Source organism: Eriocheir sinensis, chromosome 29, assembly GCF_024679095.1.
Source record: "Eriocheir sinensis breed Jianghai 21 chromosome 29, ASM2467909v1, whole genome shotgun sequence".
In the NCBI taxonomy this organism is placed as follows: domain Eukaryota; kingdom Metazoa; phylum Arthropoda; class Malacostraca; order Decapoda; family Varunidae; genus Eriocheir; species Eriocheir sinensis.
Window position 1 is genome coordinate 6,969,190 of NC_066537.1, and position 24,178 is coordinate 6,993,367.

A 24,178-nucleotide genomic window follows, 5' to 3' on the forward strand; every position below is an offset into this window, starting at 1 on the left:
GTAATTTTCCTGAGTTTGTCTTCTTTATTTATTTTCTTGTTTTGTTTTGTTTTGCTTTGTTTTTATTGTCTTGGTTTTTCGCTGTCGTTGTCTTCCTCGTCCTCCTCCTCCTCTTCCTTTTTCTTCTCCTCCTCCTTTTTCTTCTTCTCCTCCTCCTTTTTCTTCTTCTCCTTCTTTTTCTTCTTTTCCTCCTCCTTTTTTCTTCTTTTCCTCCTTCTTTTTCTTCTTCTCCTCCTCCTTTTTCTTCTTCTCCTTCTTCTCCTCCTTCTTTTTCTCCTCCTCCTCCTCCTCCTCCTCTTCCTCCTTTACCTTTGTTCTCTCTTATTCTGTTATTTATCTTACTAAGCTATTTCTGTTTGTCTGTGTATGTCTAAATGTCTATCTATATTAATCTATCTGCTAATCTATCTATTTTGTCCAATCTATTTATCTATCTATCTGGTAATTTGTGTTTATATTTATCTACATTAACCTACTAATTCATCTGTTTTAGCTTTATAGTTCTATCTATATCTAATCAGTAAGCTGTATAAACATAAGTCAATTTATCTTTTATCTTTCTTAATCTTTTGTCATGTGCCCTCTCTCTCTCTCTCTCTCTCTCTCTCTCTCTCTCTCTCTCTCTCTCTCTCTCTCTCATGGTAAATTCACGCTGTATAACGTAAACAAAGGGAGGGGGAAGGGAGAAGGGAAGGGAAGGAGCTGAAGGGAGGATAGGGAAACAAGGGAGGAAGGGTGGGGAAGGAGGGAGGTTGGGAAGGGAAGGGAAGGTAGGAAGAGTAGGGAGGGAGGGAGGGAGGTAAGGGATGAATGAAAGGGAAAGGGAAGAGAAGAGAGGGAGGGGGAAGGGAGTCTCATGGTGGTCATTCAAGGACACGAGAGAGAGAGAGAGAGAGAGAGAGAGAGAGAGAGAGAGAGAGAGAGAGAGAGAGAGAGAGAGAGAGAGAGAGAGAGAGAGAGAGAGAGAGAGAGAGAGAGAGAGAGAGAGAGAGAGAGAGAGAGAGAGAGAGAGAGAGCGCACAGTGACGAAAAAACATATGAAGAAGGAAAATATGAGAAAGGGGGTTTGAGAAAGATGAGAAGGTAAAGTAGAAGAGTAGACAAAGAATGGAGGAAGAAGAGGAGGAGAAGGAGGAAGATGACGAGGAGGAGAACACACACACACACACACACACACACACACACACACACACACCTAGTCACCTACTCTACTTACTAGTGTTGCCAAAACGATAGTCGAGTGAGGATGTGAACCGCTCTTCCTCTCTTGTGCTGGTGCCAGTCATGGGGTACGTGTGTGCGTGTGTGTGTGTGTGTGTGTGTTTGTGTGTGGGGGTGAGATTGTGTGATGGGGTATGTATGTGAACGTGTGTGATGGTGTGTGTGTGTGTGTGTGTGTGTGTGTGTGTGTGAAAATATGCGATGGTGTGTGTGTGTGTGTGTGTGTGAGTGTCTTGGGGTGTGATAGGGGGGGGGGGGTGATGGGGTATGTATGTAAATTTGTGTGATCAGGTGTGTGTGTGTGTGTGTGTGTGTGTGTGTGTGTGTGTGTGTGTGAAAATATTATATTGTGTGTGTGTGTGTGTGTGTGTGTGTGTCAAGTGGTGTGATAGGGGGGGGGTGATGGGGTATGTATGTAAATTTGTGTGATCAGGTGTGTGTGTGTGTGTGTGTGTGTGTGTGTGTGTGTGTGTGTGTGTGTGTGTGTGTTCTGATTAACCTCTGACAAAGTGGCTGGAAGAAGCAATAAAGACTTGTCACTGAAGAAGAAAAAGGACAGTGGGCGTGTCAAACGTTTGGCTTCCTCGAACTACACATCCTCTCCCTTCCCTTCACCATATCTCCTGACAGTTCGTTCTTCCCTTAAATGATCGTTCAAGTTCATTTTAAAGCGGAGAATCTCAGGACACCCACCCCCAAAACTGACCGCTCTTTTTACCACTCATCTATACTTTCTTATAATATGGGTAGTGATTAGAGAGCTTCCCCCCCTCCCTCCCTCCCCCCCCCACCCACCCACACTAACTCAGGACACCCACCCGAAACTGACCGCTCTTTTTACCACTCATCTATACTTCCTTATAATATGGGTACTGATTAGAGAGCTTCCCCCCTCCCCCCCACCCCCACCCACCCACACCATCTCATCCCCCACCCACCCACCCACACCATCTCAAGACACCCACCCAAAACTGACCTCTCTTTTTACCACTCATCTATACTTCCTTATAATATAGGTAGTGATTAGAGAGCTTCCCCCCTCCCCCCCACCCCCACCCCACCCACCCACACCATTTATTTTTGCCCCTGAGCTGCTTCCCTTACTGTCAGAAGAAAATAAGGAATAAGGCAGCTGTTTCTCGCAAGGATCGTTTACGTCATCTGTTTATCTCTTCGGCTAACGGAAGCTGAGTGAAGGTTTGTGGCTGCATCAGAACGTTTACATAGGGCAGGGCTTCCGGTCAGCGTTACCAAATTATCGTACTCAGCCACTCAGCACACCGTATTCTCCGATTTCTGACACAGCTATCACAAACAAACGCCAATAAGTAATGATTTTAACGATAACTTTAACTGGAATTGCGTTATCTGTGTGGGTAGCAAAGTTTCGGTCCCTAGAACTGATAATTGCGATGTTCTCAGTACGATAATTTGGCAACGTTGCTACCGGTGTGGTGTTGTGAGACATTCCATCATCGTGAGACATCCCTTCCTGATGACGTATGTGTGTTTGTAACTAGGGTCCAGTTCGACAGTCCAACCCAGCCATTGTAAGCTCCCAAACCAAAGTATATCCTCCACAATGATCCGTTATTTGTATTCAATACCAGATACTAGAAAGACTTCCCGTGTGGTTTCCTAAAATTTCTTCCTTTTTATATCGACGCCAAACACTAGACAAGGAATTTTCGTGGTATTTCGTGTTTGGTTAGGGAGCGTACGAACTTGCTGTAGTGGACTGTAAAACTTGCACAAAGAACTCAACAATCACTCTTCTTCTTGTGACCTGTTCCCCTTTGCATCGCTTTTTAGGTCCTCTTTGGTACCTTTTTTTTACACTTAGATGCTTCACTTAGTTACTCTGGGATAGTAAAGATTGGGTCCCGCGATGTGAAGTTCAGGATGGGATGTCTTACGATACGGGATGACAGATGACACCACACCGGTTTATTTACGTTGTTGTGAGAATGAATACAGGAACTCTAGTCGTGGAGACGTGATTTGTTCTTGTTCTTTGTGTCCTAATATAGCACTTCCTGGACACACACACACACACACACACACACACACACACACACACACACACACACACACACACACACACACACACACACACACACACACGCCTAATCTAACCTAACTAAACAAAGCCTAACATAACCTAACACCCCCAACACACACGCAAACACACACTCATTTTTTTTCCAGAGAGTCATGGTTTACACTGCGGGCGGCTGGCGTGGGTATGGGCGTGGGCATGGGCGTGGGTGTGGGTGCCCTGGCGGTGTGGTGGGCGTGGCGGCGCGCGCTCACCCAACCCGACACGCCCACGCAGTAAGTAAGGCTCATGTTGTGGTGTTTGTTTGTTTGTTTGTTTGTTTGTTGGTCACGTTTGTTTTAAGGTACTTGACTCCGCTTCTCTCTTTCCTTTCTTTCTTGTTCTTCTTCTTTTTCTCTTCACCTTCCTCTTTCCTTCCTTCTTCCTCTTCCTCCTCTTCCTTCACCACCTTTCACCTAATCAAACTCACCTTAACCGAACCAAACCAAGCCTTACCAAACCAAATCGAATCAAACCTAACTTAACCTAACCTAACCAAACTCGAACCTAACTACACCAAACCAAACCAAACCAAACCAACAACCTAACCTAACAACCTAACCTAACCTAACCTAACCAAAACCGAATCTAACTACTACACCAAACCAACCCAACAACCTAACCTAACCTAACCTAACCTAACCAAACCAAAATCGAACCTAACTACACCAAACCAAACCAACAACCTAACCTAACAACCTAACCTAACCTAACCTAACCAAAACCGAATCTAACTACTGCACCAAACCAACCCAACAACCTAACCTAACAACCTAACCTAACCTAATCTAATTCCCTCTTATTCTCTCACCTTCCTCCCCTCTCCCCCCGTCGCCAGCTGGGAGGAGGTGGGTGAGGTCAGTCAGCTGATCATCTACCCCCTCAAGTCAGGGCGCGGGGTCAAGGTCACTGAAGCCGAGGCCACCAGATACGGCCTCGCCATTGACCTGCTCGAGGACAGGTGAGAGAGAGAGAGAGAGAGAGAGAGAGAGAGAGAGAGAGAGAGAGAGAGAGATAATAATAGGCTAATAAAAAATGAAGAAAAAGTTATATATACACGTAGATTCTCATTAACACAAAACTGGACGAGATAAATTATTAATACTACACGAGAGAGAGAGAGAGAGAGAGAGAGAGAGAGAGAGAGAGAGAGAGAGAGAGAGAGAGAGAGAGAGAGAGAGAATTTCCTGTCATCTGCGTAGTGATAACGAGAATGATAACAACAACAACAACAACAGCAATAACAACCTCCTCCTCCTCCTCCTCCTCCTCCTCCTCCTCCTCCTCCTCCCGCAGGTCATTCGTGGCACTGGAGGATACCCAGGTCAGGAAAGGCAGGCATGACTCCCTTCTCGTCGGCGTGACCTTGACCTTGGAGGGGAGCGAGGTCACCCTCCAGGCCAAGGGGGTGGAGGAGGTGCTGGAGTTTGACCTTCAGGACGTCGTGAGGAGAGGCGAGGTCATTGAGGTCAAGTGAGTATTTGTGTGTGTGTGTGTGTGTGTGTGTGTGTGTGTGTGTGTGTGTGTTGCAACTGTTTCACACACTCACCTAACCTTACCTAACCACCCATAAACACACACACACACACACACACACACACACACACACACACACACACACACACAACACAAACACAACAACTCAGCCTTTTAACAATCACCACCTATCATCACCATCACCCACAGGGATTTCAGGGAGACTCTCGGGAAGGGGTACGACTGCGGGGAGGCGGCGGCGGCGTGGCTGACGAAGGTGCTGCAGAAGAAGAGGGAGGTCAGGCTGGCGTACAACGTTAACCTGACCCGCGAGAGAAGGACTTCGGGCATTGTGACGAAGGATGAGAAGAAGATTTATGTGTACCCCGGCTTCAGGGATTACGATAGGGTGTGTTTTTGTTTGTTTTGTTTGTTTGTTGTTTGTGTGTGTGTTTGTTGTTCCCCGGCTTCAGGGATTGCGATAGGGTGTGTTTTTGTTTGTTTTGTTTGTTTGTTGTTTGTGTGTGTGTTTGTTACATGTCGGATTCTTTATACTCCTTTTCTTTCTCCTCTTCCTCCTTCTTCTTCCTTCTGTTTTTTCTCTCCTTTTCCATGCCTTTCTTCTTCTTGTTCTTGTTTTTTTCTCTTCTCCTTCCTCTCTCCTTCATTCCTCCTTCTCCTTCCTTCTTTTTTTCTCTCCTTTTCCATTCCTTCCTTCTTCCTGTTCTTCTTCATGGTCTTGGTCTTCATGTTCTTGTTCTTCTTGTTCTTTTCTCTTCTCCTTCCTCTCTCCTTCATTCCTTCTCCTCTTCCTTCATCTCCCTTCACCACCTTCCAACACCAACACCATCAGCATCTTCACTTTCTCCTTCCCTTCCTTCCTCCCTCCTTTCTCCTTTTCTCTGTCTTTCTTCTTTCCATCTCCTCCTTCTCCTTCACCACCACCAACAACAACACCAACACCACCAGCATCTTCACTTCCTCCTTCCCTTCCTTCCTCCCTCCTTTCTCCTTCTCTGTCTTTCTTCTTTCCATCTCCTTCGCCACCACCAACAACAACAACACCAGCACCTCCATCACCACCACCTCCATTCTCCCTTCTGCAGATATTATACGCAGAACACGCCCCATACCTACTGACCTCGGACACCTCCCTCGCTGACATCAACGCCCGGATGCTGCAACCCGTGACCCAGGACTGGTTTAGACCGAACATCATCGTATCGGGGGTCGCGAAAGCCTACGACGAGGACGACTGGGCTTTCGTGAGAGTTGGGGACGTTGTGTTTCGTCGCATCAAGCCCTGCGATAGGTAGGGATACGCTGGATCTTGTTTATAAGCTTAGTATTAACCTCGTTTTTTCAAAGGCTATCTATCTTTCAGTCTGTATTTATATCTATTTGTTTCATCATATCAGTCTATCAGTTTTCTGCTCTCAAAACATCCTACACTATCTATCAGTCTATCTATCACTGCAATTTTATCAATGTCTTATCATCGCATCAGTTTATCTATATGCATTTATCAACTTCGTATAATCTGGCTGTAGTCGCAGTGCTGGAATAGTAGTTGAAGTAGTAGTAGTAGTAGTAGTAGTAGTTGAAGTAGTAGTAGTAGTAGTAGTAGTAGTAGTAGTAGTAGTAGTAGTAGTAGTAGTAGTAGTAGTAGTAGTAGTAGTAGTAGTAGTAGTAGTAGTAGTAGTAGTAGTAGTAGTAGTAGTAGTAGTAGTAGTAGTTGAAGTAGTAGTAGTAGTAGTAGTAGTAGTAGTAGTAGTATCCTTCAGCGCCTTCCTCCACTCCGTCAGATATGAGTTCGTGGATCCAGAGTCGGTCCGGACGTCGGAGAGAGACATCGGCCATATCCTGATGAGGACCCTGGCGCAGTGAGTGTGTTTATTGGAGTTACCCTTTCATTCTTGCCTCTTGACCCGCGTTTTCTATGCTTCTCTTGGTTTTGTCGTTTTCTCTCTTGTTTTTGAGTCAGTTTTCTCATTTCCTTTTTTTCCTTCATTTATTTCTTACATTCCTTTCTCTTACTCGCTGATCCTTCCTGTATTTTCCTTTTGTTTTCTTTGTTCCCTCATATATATTTTTTTCCTTTTTAGCTTTTCGTTCCTTTTTCTCATTGTTCGTTTCCTTCTCATATGCTCTATCTTACTTACGCGTCCTTTCTATAATATGTTCTTCCTTTTCTTCTTCATGTCCTTCTTATCTCCAATTCTGTTGATGATGATGATAATGAAGGTAATACCGATAATAATGATGTTGAGGATTATAATGATGATGATGGTGATGAAGAAAGTAATACCCTTAATAATGATGCTATGAAAAAAAGTTATTGTACCGATGATGTTTAGATAATGGGGAGTGAAGGAGGAAGGAAGGGTAGGAAGGAAGGAAGGTGAGAGGGAATAGAGGAAGGGAGGGAGGGAGGGTTGTGTTCCTTTAAATGAAGATGCTGATGATGATAATGATGATGACGATGTTAATATTATGGTGAGTGAAGGAGGAAGGAAGGGTAGGAAGGAAAGAAGGTGAGAGGGAATAGAGGAAGGGAGGGAGGGAGGGAGGGAGGGTTGTGTTTCTTTAAATGAAGATGCTGATGATGATAATGATGATGACAATGATGTTAATATTATGGTGAGTGAAGGAGGAAGGAAGGGTAGGAAGGAAGGGACGGTTGTGTTCCTTTAAATGAAGATGCTGATGGTGATGATGATGATTAATGGTGATAATGATGATGATGGTGGTGATGTTAATATAATGGTGAATGAAGGAGGAAGGAAGGAAAGGGAGAGGGAATGGAGGAAGGCAGGGAGGGAGGGAGGGAGAGAGGGTTGTGTTCCTTTAAATGAAGATGCTGATGATGATAATGATGATGATGGTGATGATGATGATGCAGGACCCGCCAGATGGAGAGGCCACCGATCTTACCGGAGCGCTGGAAGACATGCTCGGTTTTCGGGTCTCACCTGGGCATCGATAAGGGCGGGCGAGTGAGGGTTGGGGACAAGGTGGCGGTGGCGAGGGCGTCCCACAACCCCCTCTGGCAACTGTGATCGAGATAGAGTATGTATTTTTTTTTTCTGGCAATAATAAAGCTTTTTTTTCTAAGATGAGTTTTTCCTGGTTAGGTTATGAATGAAAATAATTTACCTGTGTTTTTTCCTTCTTTTATTGTGGTCAAGAGTGTTTTTTTTTTCTAATGGAGGTCTGATTGTTGTTTTATTTTAGTAATTTGATTTTGGAAACACACACACACACACACACACACACACACACACACACACACACACACACACACACACACACACACACACACTGACTGGCTGACTGAATGACTGATTATAAGATTGTGTGACTGACTGAATAACTAATCGTGAGACTGACTGACTTACTGTTTAAATGAATATGTGACTGACTGACTGATTGTAAGACTGACAATGAATGACTGATCGTAAGACTGACTGACTGACTGACTGACTCATGCCCTCATGCCCACCTATGGATTCCCTCTGACTGACACTGACTCAAATCCTGACTCACTGCTTCACTGACTGACTGAAACACTGACTGAACCACATGACTCACCCAGACAGTAGAACACCTTTGCAAAAACAGGTAGGTAACTTATTTTTTTGTATCATGAAATAACTTGTAGCAGATTATTTCATTCCATCTTTATTTAGCGGGCTTTTTTATTAGCGGGCTTTTTTATTATTGTTTTCTTTTTTTGTGTGTGTGTGCCCTTGAGCTGCCTCCTTTGTTGTAAAAAAAAATGTACCCCGAGGAAGATGGACTACACTATTTTATTATTTTTTTATAGTTGTCTTGTTATGATGCGAATACTCTGTTACGTATCTACTATAGGATATTTATCTACTACAAACAGGGTCTTTATTTTCTTTACCACATCATGAAAACGAACACCTGTCATTTTTATTTTTACAAACCAGTGATTTCATTTGTTATATATACCTGAAGACACTTGTTTAGCTCTACTACAGCACAAATAAATAAGACTTATTATTAACTACAACATCATGAAAACTAACACCTGTCATTTTTATTTTTACAAACCAGTGATTTCATTTGTTATATATACCTGAAGACACTTTTTTAGCTCTACTACAGCACAAATAAACAAGTCTCTATTAACTACAACATCATGAAAACGAACACCTGTCAATCTTCTTATTTATTATCAAACGTCTTTAATTAGTTTAGGATAAACAAAACATATCCATTATTAACTATTTACAACACGAAAACAAAAACACGCGTTAATCTTCTTATATTTTCAAACACCAATGACCTAATTTTCAACACGTAAGAAATTGGAAGTAAAAAAAATCATACCATTCCTTATTTTATCTTATGTAACACGGCAACATCTCTCTCTCTCTCTCCGCTCTACTGAACATCTTTTATTTTTATTTTCAAACGCCAGTGACTTAATTTTTAACACGTAAAGAAGTGGACGTAAGGAAAGTCATGCCACTCTGATAAACTCTTCTGTAACACGTACGGCAACATCTATTTCTCCCCTCATTACTGAACATCTTTTTTTTATATTTTCAAACGCCAGTGACTTAATTTTCAACACGTAAGGAAGTGGACGTAAGGAAAGTCATGCCACTCTGATAAACTCTCTTCTGTAACACGTACGGCAACATCTATTTATCTCCTCATTACGGAACATCTTTTTATATTTTCAAACGCCAGTGACTTAATTTTCAACACGTAAGGAAGTGGAAGTAAGGAAAGTCATGCCACTCTGATAAACTCTCTTCTGTAACACGTACGGCAACATCTATTTCTCTCCTCATTACTGAACATCCTTTTATATTTTCAAACGCCAGTGACTTAATTTTCAACACGTAAAGAAGTGGAAGTAAGGAAAGTCATGCCACTCTGATAAACTCTCTTCTGTAACACGTACGGCAACATCTATTTATCTCCTCATTACGGAACATCTTTTTATATTTTCAAACGCCAGTGACTTAATTTTCAACACGTAAGGAAATGGAAGTAAGGAAAGTCATGCCACTCTGATAAACTCTCTTCTGTAACACGTACGGCAACATCTATTTCTCCCCTCTTTACGGAACATCTTTTTATATTTTCAAACGCCAGTGACTTAATTTTCAACACGTAAGGAAGTGGAATTAAGGAAAGTCATGCCACTCTGATAAACTCTCTTCTGTAACACGTACGGCAACATCTATTTCTCTCCTCATTACGGAACATCTTTTTATATTTTCAAACGCCAGTGACTTAATTTTCAACACGTAAGGAAGTGGAATTAAGGAAAGTCATGCCACTCTGATAAACTCTCTTCTGTAACACGTACGGCAACATCTATTTATCTCCTCATTACTGAACATCCTTTTATATTTTCAAACGCCAGTGACTTAATTTTCAACACGTAAAGAAGTGGAAGTAAGGAAAGTCATGCCACTCTGATAAACTCTCTTCTGTAACACGTACGGCAACATCTATTTATCTCCTCATTACTGAACATCTTTATATATATATCCAAACATCAGTCATTACATTTTCTACACGTAAGAAATAGAAAGAAAGTCATACCATCCTTTTTCTCTCTTATGTAACACGGCAACATCAACAGTAAGTCTCTCCTCTTTAATGAACACCTGGCAACTCACCACCACCACCACCACCGCCACCCTCAGTTAAAGCCGTGATCCCCAGCTTAAGATCTCGTAAGAAAGACCTTCCTTGCTACCACCTTCCAAGTTCAGTGCTGCTAAGGCTTTGGTCTAGGGTGAATCTACGTCCCTGCTTGTACCTGCTCCTCCTCCTCCTCCTACTACTTCTACTACTACTGATCCTGCTAATTATGGGGTATGTGTGTGTATGTATATGTGTTGGTGTATGTGTTTATGTGTGTGTGTGTGAGAGATGAGATAACAAGCTAGTATTAATTTGTTTCACGTGTCACCTGTTCTCACCTGTCCTCTGTCTTACCTGCACTACGTCAAGGTGTGTTATGTAGTTACCTGTATCCTAATTAGTGGACAGTCTCTCTCTCCTCGGCGTGTTAACCGCCAGACGACTTTTTATCTCGGCTTTCTCTGCAGTAACCAGTTTGAAGGTCGTCTTTATCAGGGCTACTTAAGGAATTTTACGTGTTCTTCAGAGTGGTTTCATAAGTGTAGTTGTAGTAGTAGTAGTAGTAGTGGTAGTAGTAGTAGTGGTAGTGGTAGAAGTGAGTTAAGATAGATTATTGTTCAGTGATTTTTAGATCGTTAGAAAGGGAATTGAGGGAAAAGAAAGAAAGAAAGAAAGAAAACGAAAAATGGTGGTAAACTATTAACATGTAAAGTGAAGTTAACGAGGAACAATTATTATACATCAATCAATCAATCACCTACAGCAACAACAACAACAACAACAACAACAACAATACAAAAAGAAAACGGGAAATTGAGGTATCACAAAAAAGAAAGAGAATCACAGAACAATATAACTAGAATAAAAAAAAAGATAAAGAAAACCCAGGGAAAAATAAAATAAAAAAGGAAGGAATAAATAGTAAAAATAGTTTGAAATTATACTTATTGGAACCATCTACAACTACTACTACTACTACTACTACTACTACTACTACTACTACTACTACTACTACTACTACTACTACTACTACAACACTTTCGAGGGGGTTAGTACGCGAGAGAAAGAAAGTTTTTATAAGGGAACGAGGAATTAATTAAAGAGAATCAATGACCGAGGCTTGTACAGGAGTAGAGAGATAAAGGAAGGAAGGAGATAAAGGATTAAGATAAAGGAAGGAAGTAGGAGATAAACGAACCATAAACATGTATACTATAGGGACTGATACCGTTGCCATGCCAGCTCTCAACACACACACACACGAACGCACGCACACACACACTTACGTCAGCAATATACCAGATGCAACTATTGTTAGAGAGAGAGAGAGAGAGAGAGAGAGAGAGAGAGAGAGAGAGAGAGAGAGAGAATGTTCACCCCTTCAACGAAATAGATAAAGAGGAAAGATAAGAAGAGGAAAGGAAAATAGCGAAGATAGGGATGTAAAGAAGAAGGGAAAGAAATAAAGAATAGAAAATGGATGATAAGAAGACGAAAGAGGGAAAAATGAGAGAGAATGAGAAGAATGCAGGAATGGAGGAAGAGAGTAGTTTATAATTATCACTGTTTTTCTTCACCAGGGTTCTCAGTGTGGATGGGCGTGCTGTGGGCGTGGGCGTGGGGGTGGGGGTGGGTGCCCTGCTGGCGTGGTGGGCGTGGAGGCGACGTAACCAGCTTGACACGCCAATAAAGTGAGTATATCAACCTCCTCCTCCTCCTCCTTCTCCTTTGTCAATCTACCTCCAGGGTCAAAAAACTACCCCCCATGGACCTACTCACAACGCCTCCTATGAAAGCCTGGTCAAATGTGTGTTCTTGGGCGCTAGCTGAACTGTTTAAGAATATGACGTTTACTATTTATTATGTAATTTATATTTCGTTATCTGTCATGTCATTTATTATTGTTGTTTATTATGTTATTTATGAGTTATTTCCTGTTTCTCATTCATTGTTGGTTCTCTTTCTCTCCCCTGTTTTGTTAGGTGGGAGGAGGTGGGTGAGGTCAGTCAGCTGGTCATCTACCCCCTCAAGTCAGCCCGCGGGGTCAAGGTCACGGAGGCTGAGGCTACGAGCTACGGCCTTGCCTGTGACCTCCTTGAAGACAGGTGAGGGGTCATGACACACACACACACACACACACACACACACACACACACACACACACACACACACACTGAAAAATAAAGGAAGGTCATGTTTTGTATTTTTTTTTATTGATTTTTGTTTACTATTATTTTTCATTTTTATTCCTTATTCCTTATTTTTTTTCATTGTTTATTTCAATTTTTTTTTTTAAGAGAGGGATGATACACAAAAAAAAAGTAAGGTCATTTTTTGTATTTTTTTATTAATTTTTGTTTATTATATTAGCTTTTATTCATTATTACTTTATTTTTTTATTCATTATTTTTTTTTGTCATTTTTTTTGTCATGTTTTGTAGTTTTTTATTGATTTTTGTTCATATTATTTTTTTACTTCTATTCATTATTACTTATTTTATCTTTTTGTTCATTATCTATTCATTTTTTATTTTATTTATTTATTTTTTTCTTCAGGTCATTTCTGACAGTGACCAAGGAGGGGAAGTTCATCACAGGTCGCCAGGCCCCCAAGCTGACCACCGTCGTCGTGACCCTCGAGGGCAACAAGGTCACCCTCCGGAAGGTCGGCATGGAGAACCTGGAGTTTGACCTCGAGGGCGTGACCAAGGCGGGCAAGGTCACTGATTCTGTGTGAGTGGGAAGTCGATGACCTTTTATTTCATTTTATTCTTTTTTCATTTATTTTTTCTTGTTTCATTTTTCATTACCTTTTATTTTTCATTAACTTTTATTTTTTATCATCTTTTCTTTCACTTTTTATTCTTATATTAGCATTTTTTTCTTCTTTCCTTTTTCTGCGATCTTTTCTTTCATTTTTATCATCTTTTCTTACATTTTTTATCATCTTTTTTTTCTTATAACTTTTTTATCTATTTTTTTTGCTATCTTCTCTTTCATTTTTATTATCTTTTTAATTTTTTATTTTTCATTTTCATTATCCTTTCTTCCATTCTTTCTTATCCCTTTCATTTTTCTATAATGTTTCCTTTCATTTTTCTATCTTTTTTTTTAACTACCTTCTGTCCTTTCCTGCTATCTTTTCTTTCCTTTTTTAATCAACCTTTCTTTATTTTTTTTTATTTGAAGCATAGCAATGATTGAAAATTTTTAACAGTGGGAGTCATTTTTCTTCTATATATTTTAGGCAGGTTTCTACACAGTGATATTCAACAAAATGTCAGAAAATAGACCATAATCCTCATCTTCCGACAGAGTCTTCAACGCCGACGTCAAGGGCTTCGACTGCGGGGACAAGGCGGCGGAGTGGCTGTCCGAGGCGATATACAGCAAGAAGGAGAAGGAAGGAGAGGACAAGGACAAGGACAAGGAGGAGGCTGGATCAGGTGTTCGGCTCCTGTACAACGGGGACCTGACTCGAGCTCGGAAGGCCCGGGAAGCACCCTTCTTCTCCTTCCCCCAGTACAAGGACTCTGACAGGGTGAGTGGCGGGCCTGGTAGAGTGTGTATGGGAAGGCTGAGAGAAAGGACCAGGTGATGTTTTTTGCTTTTTGCTTCATACTTTTTGCCCTTAACCCCATGACTGCGGATTTCCTAGAAGACATCGCCAAGCTACAGGAATGGAACAAAAAGTGGCTGCTACAATTCAGTGAAGAAAAAATGTAAAGTCATGCATCTTGGGAGGGGAAATCTAGCATACCAACACCACATGGGAAACACTCCACTATCCACCACAGAGGCAGAATAAGACCTGATATATGTTACCAGGCTACCATTGAAGGCAAAATCCATGCCAATCACAGTGGACGGGTGAATTCATCCTACTCTTTCATCCTACCAGCCTCTTGCAGACTCCTTATGTTCTTATGTACTCAAATCCATCATTCAGTTGCCTCACTCCTCCTCATCACTCCTCTCCTCTCGTCACAGATGGGGCTTCGTGGTGCAGTGGTTAGCACACTCGGCTCACAACTGAGAGAGCCCAGGTTCGATTCCCGGGTGGAGTGGAAAAATTTGGGTGGCTTTTCCGATACCCTACGCCCCTGTCCACCCAGCAGTGAATGGGTACCAGGTATTAATCGGGGATTGTGTCCCGTCTCCTGCGATCTGTTCCCTTCTCCTATTATTCCTTCCCCTTCCGTCTCTCTCCGGCATATGGTCACAGATGTTGCGCCGACTAAACAAAACTTTCCAACTTCTTGTCACAGGTAATCTACGCTGACACCTGTGCCTTCATGCTCACCACGGAGGCCTCGCTAGAAGACCTGAACCCCCGCCTGCCCCGCCCCGTCACGCTGGACTGGTTCCGCTCCAACATTGTGGTGCGGGGCGTGGAGAAGGCCTACGATGAGGACGACTGGGCCTACGTCAAGATTGGAGATGTGGTGTTCCGTCGCCTGAAGCCTTGCGATAGGTGTGTGTGTGTGTGTGTGTAGTGTGCCATTAGTCTGCCATCTATTATTATTATTATTATTATTATTATTATTATTGCTATTCTGAGAGACATAACAGATAAAGAGGGTGGAGGAGTGTAGACATTATATATTGCCTGATATTCTAAGTTATTACTCTTTTTTTCTCCTCCTCCTCCTCCTCCTCTTCTTCCTCCTCCTACTCCTCCTTGTCATCTCCTTCTACTTACCTTCTCCTCCTCCTCCTCTTCTCCTTTTCATTCCATCCCTTCCATTTTTATTCATTCCACTAATTCATTCCACTCCTCCTCCTCCTCCTCCTCCTCCTCCTCCTCCTCCACTTATCCACCATGTCACTAACTCTCCTCCTCCTCCTCTTCTTCCTCTTCCCCAGGTGTCAGTTTACCTTCGTCGACCCTGAAACTGGAGAGAAGTGTGCGGACCAGGAGCCTCTCGCCACCCTGAAGAAGTGAGTAGCGATGTGTGTGTGTGTGTGTGTGTGTGTGTGTGTGTGTGTGTGTGTGTGTGTGTGTGTGTGTGTGTGTTATAATTTAGATGTTTATGTTTAGTTTTGTAGTTTATAGATTGTTTTTTTTTTATCGGATTTGCTTTCTCCATTTTTATCTTTTTTTTTTGTGGTTTCATTTTGTTTTTCTTTTTTTTCTTTTTTAACTGCCAGTGTTTCCTCTTTTCTCATTTTTTTGTTTTCTTTATCTTACCTTCTCTCTCCCTTTCTCTTCACTTTCCTTCCTTTCCCTTCTCATCTATTCCCTTATCCTCTCTTTTCTTATCCCTTCTATTCCATCCCCTTCCATTTAGTTTCTTTCTCTTCCCTTCCCTTCCTTTCCCTTCCCTATCTATCTCTTCCGCCCCATACCTTCCCATTCCATCCTCACCCTATCCCATCCCCATCCTATCCCTGTCCATCCCTTCCTTTCCTACTAATGAGGTCTTGTACATACTTCAAACACATAATCCACACACAAAGCATAGAAGAAAAAACTAAAGGAAGGAAAACAAAACGATAAAAAAGAGTAGAAAGGAAGCAAATATGATGAAAAAATATAAAAAAATCTACGAACTTCAGAATCAAACATAAACGCCCTGTGTGTGTGTGTGTGTGTTTGTCCGTGACGCAGGTACCGGCGCGCGGAGGGTCCCGAGACACTGCAGAGGACGTGGGCACTCAAGCCGCCGTTTGGGACGCACCTCGGCATCGACACTTGCGGGCGGCTGAGGGTCGGGGACAAGGTGGCGGTGGCGCGGGCATCCTTGAACCCACGATGGCAGTTTTGAGCGAGGGAGAAAGATGGAGTGAGTGGATGAGAGTGACTATGAGAGATTGTGAGACTCAGAGGAAACATAAGAGTGACTGTGAGACTGTGAGAGACTATGAGTGATTGTGAGACTGTCAGAGAAAACATAAGACTGACTGTGAGACTGTCAGAGAAAATATAAGAGTGACTGGCTGATTTCAAGATGACCGACTGACTAATTGTTGAGTTATTGATTGGTTTTCTCATCATGCTTATACCTCTCATTCGACATTTCATTCTTTCGTGGATTCGTTCGAGCAGCTTTTAAGAACTAGGACGTACATTTGTCGCTGTATGGTTTTTTTTTTCCTGTGTTGGCTGTGGAACTTTTGGCTGTTGGTGTTGTTAATATCTTCAAAAGCTCCGCCCAGAGGCAGCTCTACGACAGGTTGGATTTTTAATATTTTGCCGTTCAGTGTTTAAGGTCATTGGTAAACCTTTTTCTGAACGGGTCATGCTGTATTATCAACGTGTCTGTGGCTATTTTTCTCTTAGGTACAATTTTCAAATGTATACTGATTTTTGTTGTTGCACTTTCGATAACTTTTTCATCGACATTTTGGTTTCTTGTTAGTTATTTTTGCTGCATTTTTCTTTTATATATTGATTCCTTGTTACATTTTCAATAACATTTTCCTCTTTATATTGATTTGTTACGTTTTCGACATTTTCAATAACGTTTTCTCAGACATTTTGGTTTCTTGTTACTTATTTTTGCTACTTTTTTCTTGTATATATTGATTCCTTGTTACATTTTCAATAACATTTTCCTCTTTATATTGATCTGTTACGTTTTCGACATTTTCAATAACGTTTTCTCAGACATTTTGGTTTCTTGTTAGTTATTTTTGCTACTTTTTTCTTGTATATATTGATTCCTTGCTACATTTTCAATAACATTTTCCTCTATATATTGATTTGTTACGTTTTCGACATTTTCGATAACGTTTTCTCAGACATTTTGGTTTCTTGTTACTTATTTTTGCTGCATTTTTCTTTTATATATTGATTCCTTGTTACATTTTCAATAACATTCTCCTCTATGTATTGATCTGTTACGTTTTCGATAACTTCCTTTTCAGACATATTGATTTCTTGCTACTATTCTGATAACGCTTCCCTATATATACCGATTTCTTACCTTTTTGTTAACTCGTATTACTGCATATCTTAAGGTTGTTGATTCTCCAATATTCTAAGGATGATTGAAAAGCACTTGTTATGATGGCTTCTATATAAATTTCTTAAGCTTACCACATCACAGAGTCCTCAAAATACATATACAATAACAACCATATTTTTCCTATTAAGGTAAACTAAGAACACCAATAAACTAACTGAGAATAAAAAGTTAAATCGTTCTAAGGGTGATTCACAGATGCTTTCCTATGAGGTACGAGACTAGTTCCTATAGTCTGTTCACTTAAGTCCGACCCAAGCTGACAACAAAAACCTAAGCGTGTTCGTAAGCACAGTGCAGAATACCAGAAAGTGCTGCGTGAGATAAACACAAACAGAGGTTAAAGAAAACTTGGAAGCCACAGCAGCAGCCAATCAGCACTCAGCTTGCAAACACGCTTAGGTTTATGTTGTCAGCTTGGGTCGGATTTAAGTGAACAGACTGTAGTCCCATATTCCCAAACATTTGATAAGGTTTTGGTAGAGGTTGTGGTGTGAGTATTTCCATGAGTAGTTATATGGGTCTAGTGATAGTTTGACAAGGCCCAACTCCTTAAGGGAAAATAAGGATGATAAACGAGGAAGAAGTAGAAGAAGAAGAAGAAAAGAAAAAGAAAACAAGAAAAAGAAAACAAGACAAAAAAGAAAAGGAAAAAAAGAAGTAGAAGAAAAGAAAAAGGAAACAAGACGAAAATGAAAAAATGAAGAAGTAGAAGAAGAAGAAGTAAAAATAAAGAAAAAGAAGAAAACAAAGAAAAGACAAAAGAAAAGAAAAAAAAGAAGAAAAAAAACAAAAGAAGACTCCATAATTATATAGAGATACTACTACACACAACTACTAGCTATAATATCCCTTCAATAACCCGTATACTCAAGTCACATATCCCATACAACACACACACACGCACACAGCCTCTCATCACTCCTTCTTCCGAGCCTTTTCCATGACACTGATGGGGCTAAGCGAGTGAGGAGGCTCTAGGCTGAAGAAGACGTGATCCCTGTGGTGGCCCAAGGCGGCGCGGAACTGCTTGTCTGTCCCGTGTAGGCGATCCAGCACTCCCAGCACACCATAGCAACCCGTGAACCTGGTGGAGGAAGGTGTGTGATCTTATTAGTAAGGATGGTAGGGGATAGGATGATGATGGGATGGGCTGGAAGGGAAGGGAAGGGAAGAAAAGTTAAAGAAAAAGCGAGATGTGAAGTGAAGACGAGACTGGAAAAAAAAAAGGTTAGTAATGATAAGATGTGAAAGATGAGACCGAGATTAGTGAAGGTGAGACCGAGATTAGTGAAGATGAGACCAAGAAAGGAAGGGTCAGTATTGATGCGAAAGATGCAAAAATAAGAGGAATGAATGAGAAATAGAAATATAGAAAGAATATATATTAGGATGTAAAAAAATGAGAAGGAAGAAAGGAAGGAAGGCGTGGAACTGAGGCGAGGGGAGGAAGGGCAGGAGGTAGTTAAAAAATGTGGTAGCTAAGAAAGGAAGTGGTTGCTAAAAGGAAGTGGAAGAAGAAAGAAAAAAGAAAAAAAAGAAGAGAGGAAAAGAGATACAGAGAAACAAGAAGGAAAAAAAAAAAGAAAAGAAAAGTAGACAAAGAAAGAACAAAAAGAGAAGAAAAACTAGAAGAGGAAAAAAGGAAGAAAGAAAAGAAGACAAAGAAACAAAAGAAAGAAGAAAAAGAGAAGAAAAACTAGAAAAAAAGAAAGAAAAAAGGGAAGAAAGAAGAGAAAATAACACAAACAAAAAAAGAAAAGAAAAATAGAAGAAAAACAAGAAAAAAAGAAAGAAAGAAGAGAAAAAGAAGACAAAAAAACAAAAGAAGAAAATGAAGAAAAAGTAAAGAGAAAAAAAGAAAAAAAAATGAAGAAAAAGGACTCCACGCCGGGAACCTGTCTTCACTCACTTAAGATGGTGGAAGTCGTGGAACTGCGGCGAGGGTAGGAAGGGCAGGTGGTAGCCGCTGTGATGGATGAGTACGAGGAGGTTAGCGAGGAAGACCCAGAGCCAGACGGTGACGGGGTGCGAGCCTAAGAGCAGCGGACCCACCATGATCGGCACCATGTTGACGAAGATGTGCTCGATGGGGTGGGCGTACAAGGCGGTGATGGCGATGGGACTCTGCCACTCGTGATGGAGCTTGTGCACGTGTTTGTAGAGCAGGCGGTGGTGGCCAAGCCTGGAGGGGAAGGTGGGATTTGTGAGGTCAACAAATCTAATTATATCCCAACAGTTATCAGAGGTCAGAGTAACATTGCCTTCAGGTTACGAGGAATGATGTTAGTGTTATCAAATGGACTTATCTGTACATCGGAGGTCAGACTAACATTGCCTTCAGGTTACGAGGAATGATGTTAGTGTTACCAAATGGACGTGCGTGTACATCGGAGGTCAGACTAACATTGCCTTCAGGTTACGAGGAATGATGTTAGTGTTATCAAATGGACGTGTGTGTACATCGGAGGTCAGACTAACATTGCCTTCAGGTTACGAGGAATGATGTTAGTGTTACCAAATGGACGTGTGTGTACATCGGAGGTCAGACTAACATTGCCTTCTGGTTACGAGGAATGATGTTAGTGTTACCAAATCTATGGGTACAGAAAGACAACAGAAGACATCATGATGCAAAGATAGCGCACCATAACTTTTCTTCTGCTCCGTGGACAGATGGAGAGAGAGAGCTCATTAAGAAGACTTCACTGGGTCAGGATATCGTCTTAGAACCGATACCAGGAGCTGACTGTTCCCCAGTTACAAAACTCTTACCTTGGTGAAAAAACTTAAAAAAAGAAAAGAATGATTGGATATTGAGACTCAAGAATTAGTCGTACCCAAAATGTCTACTCTCAAGGAACCAAATCGTCAATTCGTCAACTTAAACACCGCAGACTTCTCACCTGTGGAAGTAGTAGAAGAGCACGTCCTCGATGAGGGTGAACACGGCGAGGTGCAGCAGGACGCGGGAGAAGGGCGGCAGCAGGGGCGAGAAGTCTGCGCCGCGCATCACCATGGCGCGGCGCGAGGCCTCCACGAAGGGTACGCCGAGCACGAGCTGGTTCACGTGCACCACCGCCAGGCACTGCAGGGGGGGTGGGGGGGGGGGATGAAGAAGGGCGGAGTTGATGGGGGGCGGTACTCCAAACCTCTCATACTAACGCGTTTCTCTTGCATACTCATTAATAGGAAAGATCTGACACTGTTGGTTCATTAAGACAGTCATCCATTCGTTCATGCAATCATTCAGTCAGTCAGTCAGTCAGTCAGTCAGTTAGTTCCTCAGTCAGTCACTAAGGCTGATATTATAAAACGCGCGCTTCTTACATCAGCTATTTCTAAAGGTCAGAGGTGGTAAGTCGGATTCTAATGAGTGTTTCTTCAGGTTCACGGTACAGAGGAAGAGTCACACTACCACCGGGGTCATAAAACTACCCCTGGAAATGCTCAGAACTCTTACGAAACCCTTGTCAAATGTGTGTTCTTGGGCGGCGAAATGTCTTGTGTTACGACCCTAAATTTTCTCGCCTACTCATTCATAAGGTTCAGGTATTGGCACTACTAAACCATCCAGTCACTCCCTAGCTCCCCCAATAACACGATCATTTGGCTATTTACTCATTCAGAGGGCAAGGTTGGCACTCAGTCAATCTTTTTTTTTATTTTACACTAGAGGAAACAGTTCAAGGGCAAATAAAATAGGAGACTGAAAAAAAAGCCCGCTACTCACTGCTCCTAATCTGGTGTAATCATCTCCCCAGGACGCATTATGTCACGTTACGTTTAATTTGGCAACCCTTCACTCATCTATACTTAAGGGGCATAACTAGATGAGTTTACCTTGAAATATGACTTTCCTGTTTTCTTCAAATTCTTTAAAATCACGGCAAGGGGTAACTCGGGAAGACCATTTAAATGCCTTCCGCGACGTCTTAATTAAAAGGCCGCGCGCGGAGTTCAGGGGCTATTACACTGGGCAAGTTTTCCGTGGATCTTAAGTCAAACCATGATTTCCGCTGGCGTGGTTCTCATATTTCCGTGGTTTTCTGACGTGTCCACGATCTTCCAAAGCTACGGTAGATTTCCCCGAAGGACGACGGTATTACTCATCATCATCATCAGCAGCAACAATAACAAGAAACAAATGAGAACCACACTAGCGGAAATCGTGGTTTGACTGAAGATCCACGGAAAATTTCCCCAGTGTAAGACCCGAAACAAATGAGAACCACCCTAGCGGAAATGAAATCGTGGTTTGACTGAAGATCCACGGAAAATTTGCCCAGTGTAAGACCCCATTTAACCAGTACAAGTTATTCCCATTGTGGCGGCGCGTCGGGTCCTCACCTTAAGCAGCTGGCGCATAGGTACGGGCTGGTTGGTGCCGGGCTGGGTCTTGTAGCGGCGCAGCGGGTGTGGGCGCGAGATGAGGTCCGCGAGGGTGAAGAGACCGCCCACCACCCAGAACGTTAAGTAGCCCACCACCGAGGTCCCTGCAAGGCGTCAGGACACTCAGGGAAATACCCACCACAACCTCTACGAAAGCCTGATCAAATGTGAGTATGGCGAAGTTAAAAGCTATTAACTACATTTTCTGTCAATACCAAGCCCTGACAATTGACATGTAGATTTCCTGTTCATCCGACCGGTGACCTATCTCCTTATATGGGGCAATCTTTGTGATACTGTCCAGCGTCTACATCTACCCAAGGTCTAAATACTAGCAGGTCTACCAACGCCCGGCCGAAAACTCGTTCATGTCTGCGTAACTCCGGATGACGTTTAGCGGAGAGGAAGGGGGGGGGGGGGGGGCGGGTATAACAAGCAGAACCAATCCACCCATCGTGTAGTTGCGGCGCCATGAATAACCCGCCAACGTTGCCAGATTGTCGTACTTTGCCTCTTAAGTTTGCCAATTTCCGACCCTAAAACTGCCACCTCGACCCCAATAACTGCCTTCATATATAGTTATCGTTAAAATGGTTAATTATTGGTGTTTTTTGGCAATAGCTATGGCTCAGAAACCGGTAAATACGAGACTCTGAGTACGATAATCTGCCAATTTAAGTTTGCCAATTTCCGACCCCAAAACTACCTCCTCGACCCCAATAACTGCCTTCATATATAGTTATCGTTAAAATGGTTAATTATTGGTGTTTTCGGCAATAGCTATCGCCCAGAAACCGGTAAATACGAGACTCTGAGTACGATAATCTGGCGACCATGACCAGCCGTGACGACATACCCAATCAGTCGATCTACCCACCGTGAGAGAAGGCGAATGAGCCATCTTGTCCACACGCCTCCAGCACCTTGTCGTAGCCCGCCTGCAGGAACGCCTCGGAGCCCCGCCACAGCCGCCCCGGTAGGCTGTGAAAAAAGGATGAAACACGGTGCTGGGTGCAGTCATAGAGATCTTGTGACGTAAAGATGCAGCACCAGATAAAATAAATTTGCAGTTGTATTAACCCGGTAGCAGCGATGGGCCCAATTTGTGGCTTTACCATATACCAGCGACGGGTCAAATTTGTGCCATGATATAACTCCTCAAAAAACTAGATGATGGATAAAATGATCACAAATGCGTTGGTATATATTATGAAATGGTTTGCGTGAGTGATGATTTTTTTCTCCTTTTTCTCACTTAGAGGGACCTTTAAGAAACATGAACCCCGCTACCACCACCACCGGGTTAAACTGTCCTAATTTTGCCGTAAATTGTCCTAAACTAATGTCATTCACTCCACACACTGACCTGAAGCTGCCCTGGATTTACCCTAAACTACCCTAAACCTAACTTAATTCACTCCTGAAACATGATCCCCGCAGCTGCCGGATTAATTGAATATATCAGTATGAAAAACACAAGATAGAGGCAAGGTGCGTCGTTGAAGGCGCGGCCCTACCCTGGAACGAGGACCGACACCGCCGCCAGTGCCACCAGCAACAGGGGCGTCGAGGTGGAGGCTTTCATGGTCCTGGGCTGCCTGGTGGACCGCTTCTCCTGTAGACCTGGGATCAGCGTTGCCAGATTATCGTATTCACCACTTCGTCTTTATTACTTTTCAGCCTCAAACTCTCGTACCTACACAAATAACGATAGAAAATTGAAGTTAACGATAAAACTCCTATTTATTGATGTTTGTTTGTTTGTTTTTGCATTCGTTATTGGTCAGAAACTACGAAAATGCAATGCGATGAGTACGATAATATGACAACGCTGGCTGGGATGCTGAGACCGAAAGAAATATGGTCCAGTGGAGGGAAACTTTTGAATATCGCGCATCTATCACGGAGAACCTCTGAATATTACGTGGCTATTGCAAAGAACAGTGCATGACTAGTATCACCCGTTTATGTAATATCTCAACGAAGGGGAAGTTTAGTTGGCCGTTTCTTCATACAATAGATTATAAACACGTTCCCACAGCCATGAACGTCACTTGCCTTCACAGATGCGCAGTGAAAAGAAATCTGCAGTTGTGTGTTAATTGAAGATGGACAGAAAATGACCGTAGTTTCATGTATTATTCATTCTGACAATTATAAACACACAACGGCGTCTGCCAAATGCTTCAATACACTAGACACAAAGGAAATAAACACCTGAATGTTTAGTAAAGATAAACCGAAGACGACGGTAACGCTCACTGAGGTACGACGATCAGAAAGACGCTACAACTAAACAAGAAAGACGATGAAGAGACACGATGCCCCGCCCTTCGCTGTGATCTTTGTCCCACGTGTAATCTTCCTCCTCTTGGCCAAGAACACC

At 42.4% G+C, this 24,178-nt stretch overlaps 2 protein-coding genes across 4 annotated transcripts; one reads left to right on the top strand and one right to left on the bottom strand.

The window, feature by feature from the left end:
* The first annotated feature begins 1,217 nt into the window (after positions 1 to 1,217).
* On the top strand, positions 1,218 to 17,580 carry LOC127005277 (uncharacterized). The gene is made up of 16 exons (XM_050874071.1): positions 1,218 to 1,289; positions 3,430 to 3,555; positions 4,158 to 4,280; positions 4,616 to 4,792; positions 5,006 to 5,204; positions 5,902 to 6,107; positions 6,601 to 6,678; positions 7,698 to 7,850; positions 10,469 to 10,663; positions 12,013 to 12,123; positions 12,415 to 12,537; positions 12,989 to 13,165; positions 13,748 to 13,973; positions 14,701 to 14,906; positions 15,299 to 15,373; positions 16,044 to 17,580. The coding sequence occupies exons 1-16, from the start codon at positions 1,285 to 1,287 to the stop codon at positions 16,198 to 16,200; spliced, it is 2,337 nt and encodes a 778-aa protein (XP_050730028.1). The 5' UTR covers positions 1,218 to 1,284; the 3' UTR covers positions 16,201 to 17,580.
* LOC127004920 (fatty acid hydroxylase domain-containing protein 2-like) lies at positions 16,798 to 24,158 on the bottom strand. 3 transcript variants are annotated; one of them, XM_050873160.1, is made up of 7 exons: positions 24,010 to 24,158; positions 23,310 to 23,488; positions 22,670 to 22,773; positions 21,751 to 21,896; positions 20,307 to 20,488; positions 19,313 to 19,585; positions 16,798 to 18,487 (listed from the first exon to the last, which is right to left on the bottom strand). In XM_050873160.1, exons 2-7 carry the CDS (start codon positions 23,375 to 23,377, stop codon positions 18,319 to 18,321), a joined length of 942 nt encoding a protein of 313 aa, XP_050729117.1. In that variant the 5' UTR covers positions 23,378 to 23,488; positions 24,010 to 24,158; the 3' UTR covers positions 16,798 to 18,318. The 3 variants fall into 3 exon arrangements, with proteins under 3 accessions (XP_050729117.1, XP_050729118.1, XP_050729116.1); XM_050873161.1 differs by having other exon boundaries at positions 24,055 to 24,133; XM_050873159.1 differs by having other exon boundaries at positions 23,851 to 24,101.
* Positions 24,159 to 24,178: the final 20 nt, after the last annotated feature.

Coding starts and splice junctions, on each gene's coding strand:
- LOC127005277 (XM_050874071.1), top strand. Junction 4,793..5,005: donor GGCGAGGTCATTGAGGTCAA/GTGAGTATTTGT, acceptor CATCACCCACAG/GGATTTCAGGGAGACTCTCG. Junction 7,851..10,468: donor CACAACCCCCTCTGGCAACT/GTGATCGAGATA, acceptor CAACTCACCACC/ACCACCACCACCGCCACCCT.
- LOC127004920 (XM_050873160.1), bottom strand. CDS start 23,377: ATGAAAGCCTCCACCTCGACGCCCCTGTTGCTGGTGGCACTGGCGGCG. Junction 22,774..23,309: donor GTGTCGGTCCTCGTTCCAGG/GTAGGGCCGCGC, acceptor CTTTTTTCACAG/CCTACCGGGGCGGCTGTGGC. Junction 21,897..22,669: donor CTCATTCGCCTTCTCTCACG/GTGGGTAGATCG, acceptor GACGCCTTGCAG/GGACCTCGGTGGTGGGCTAC.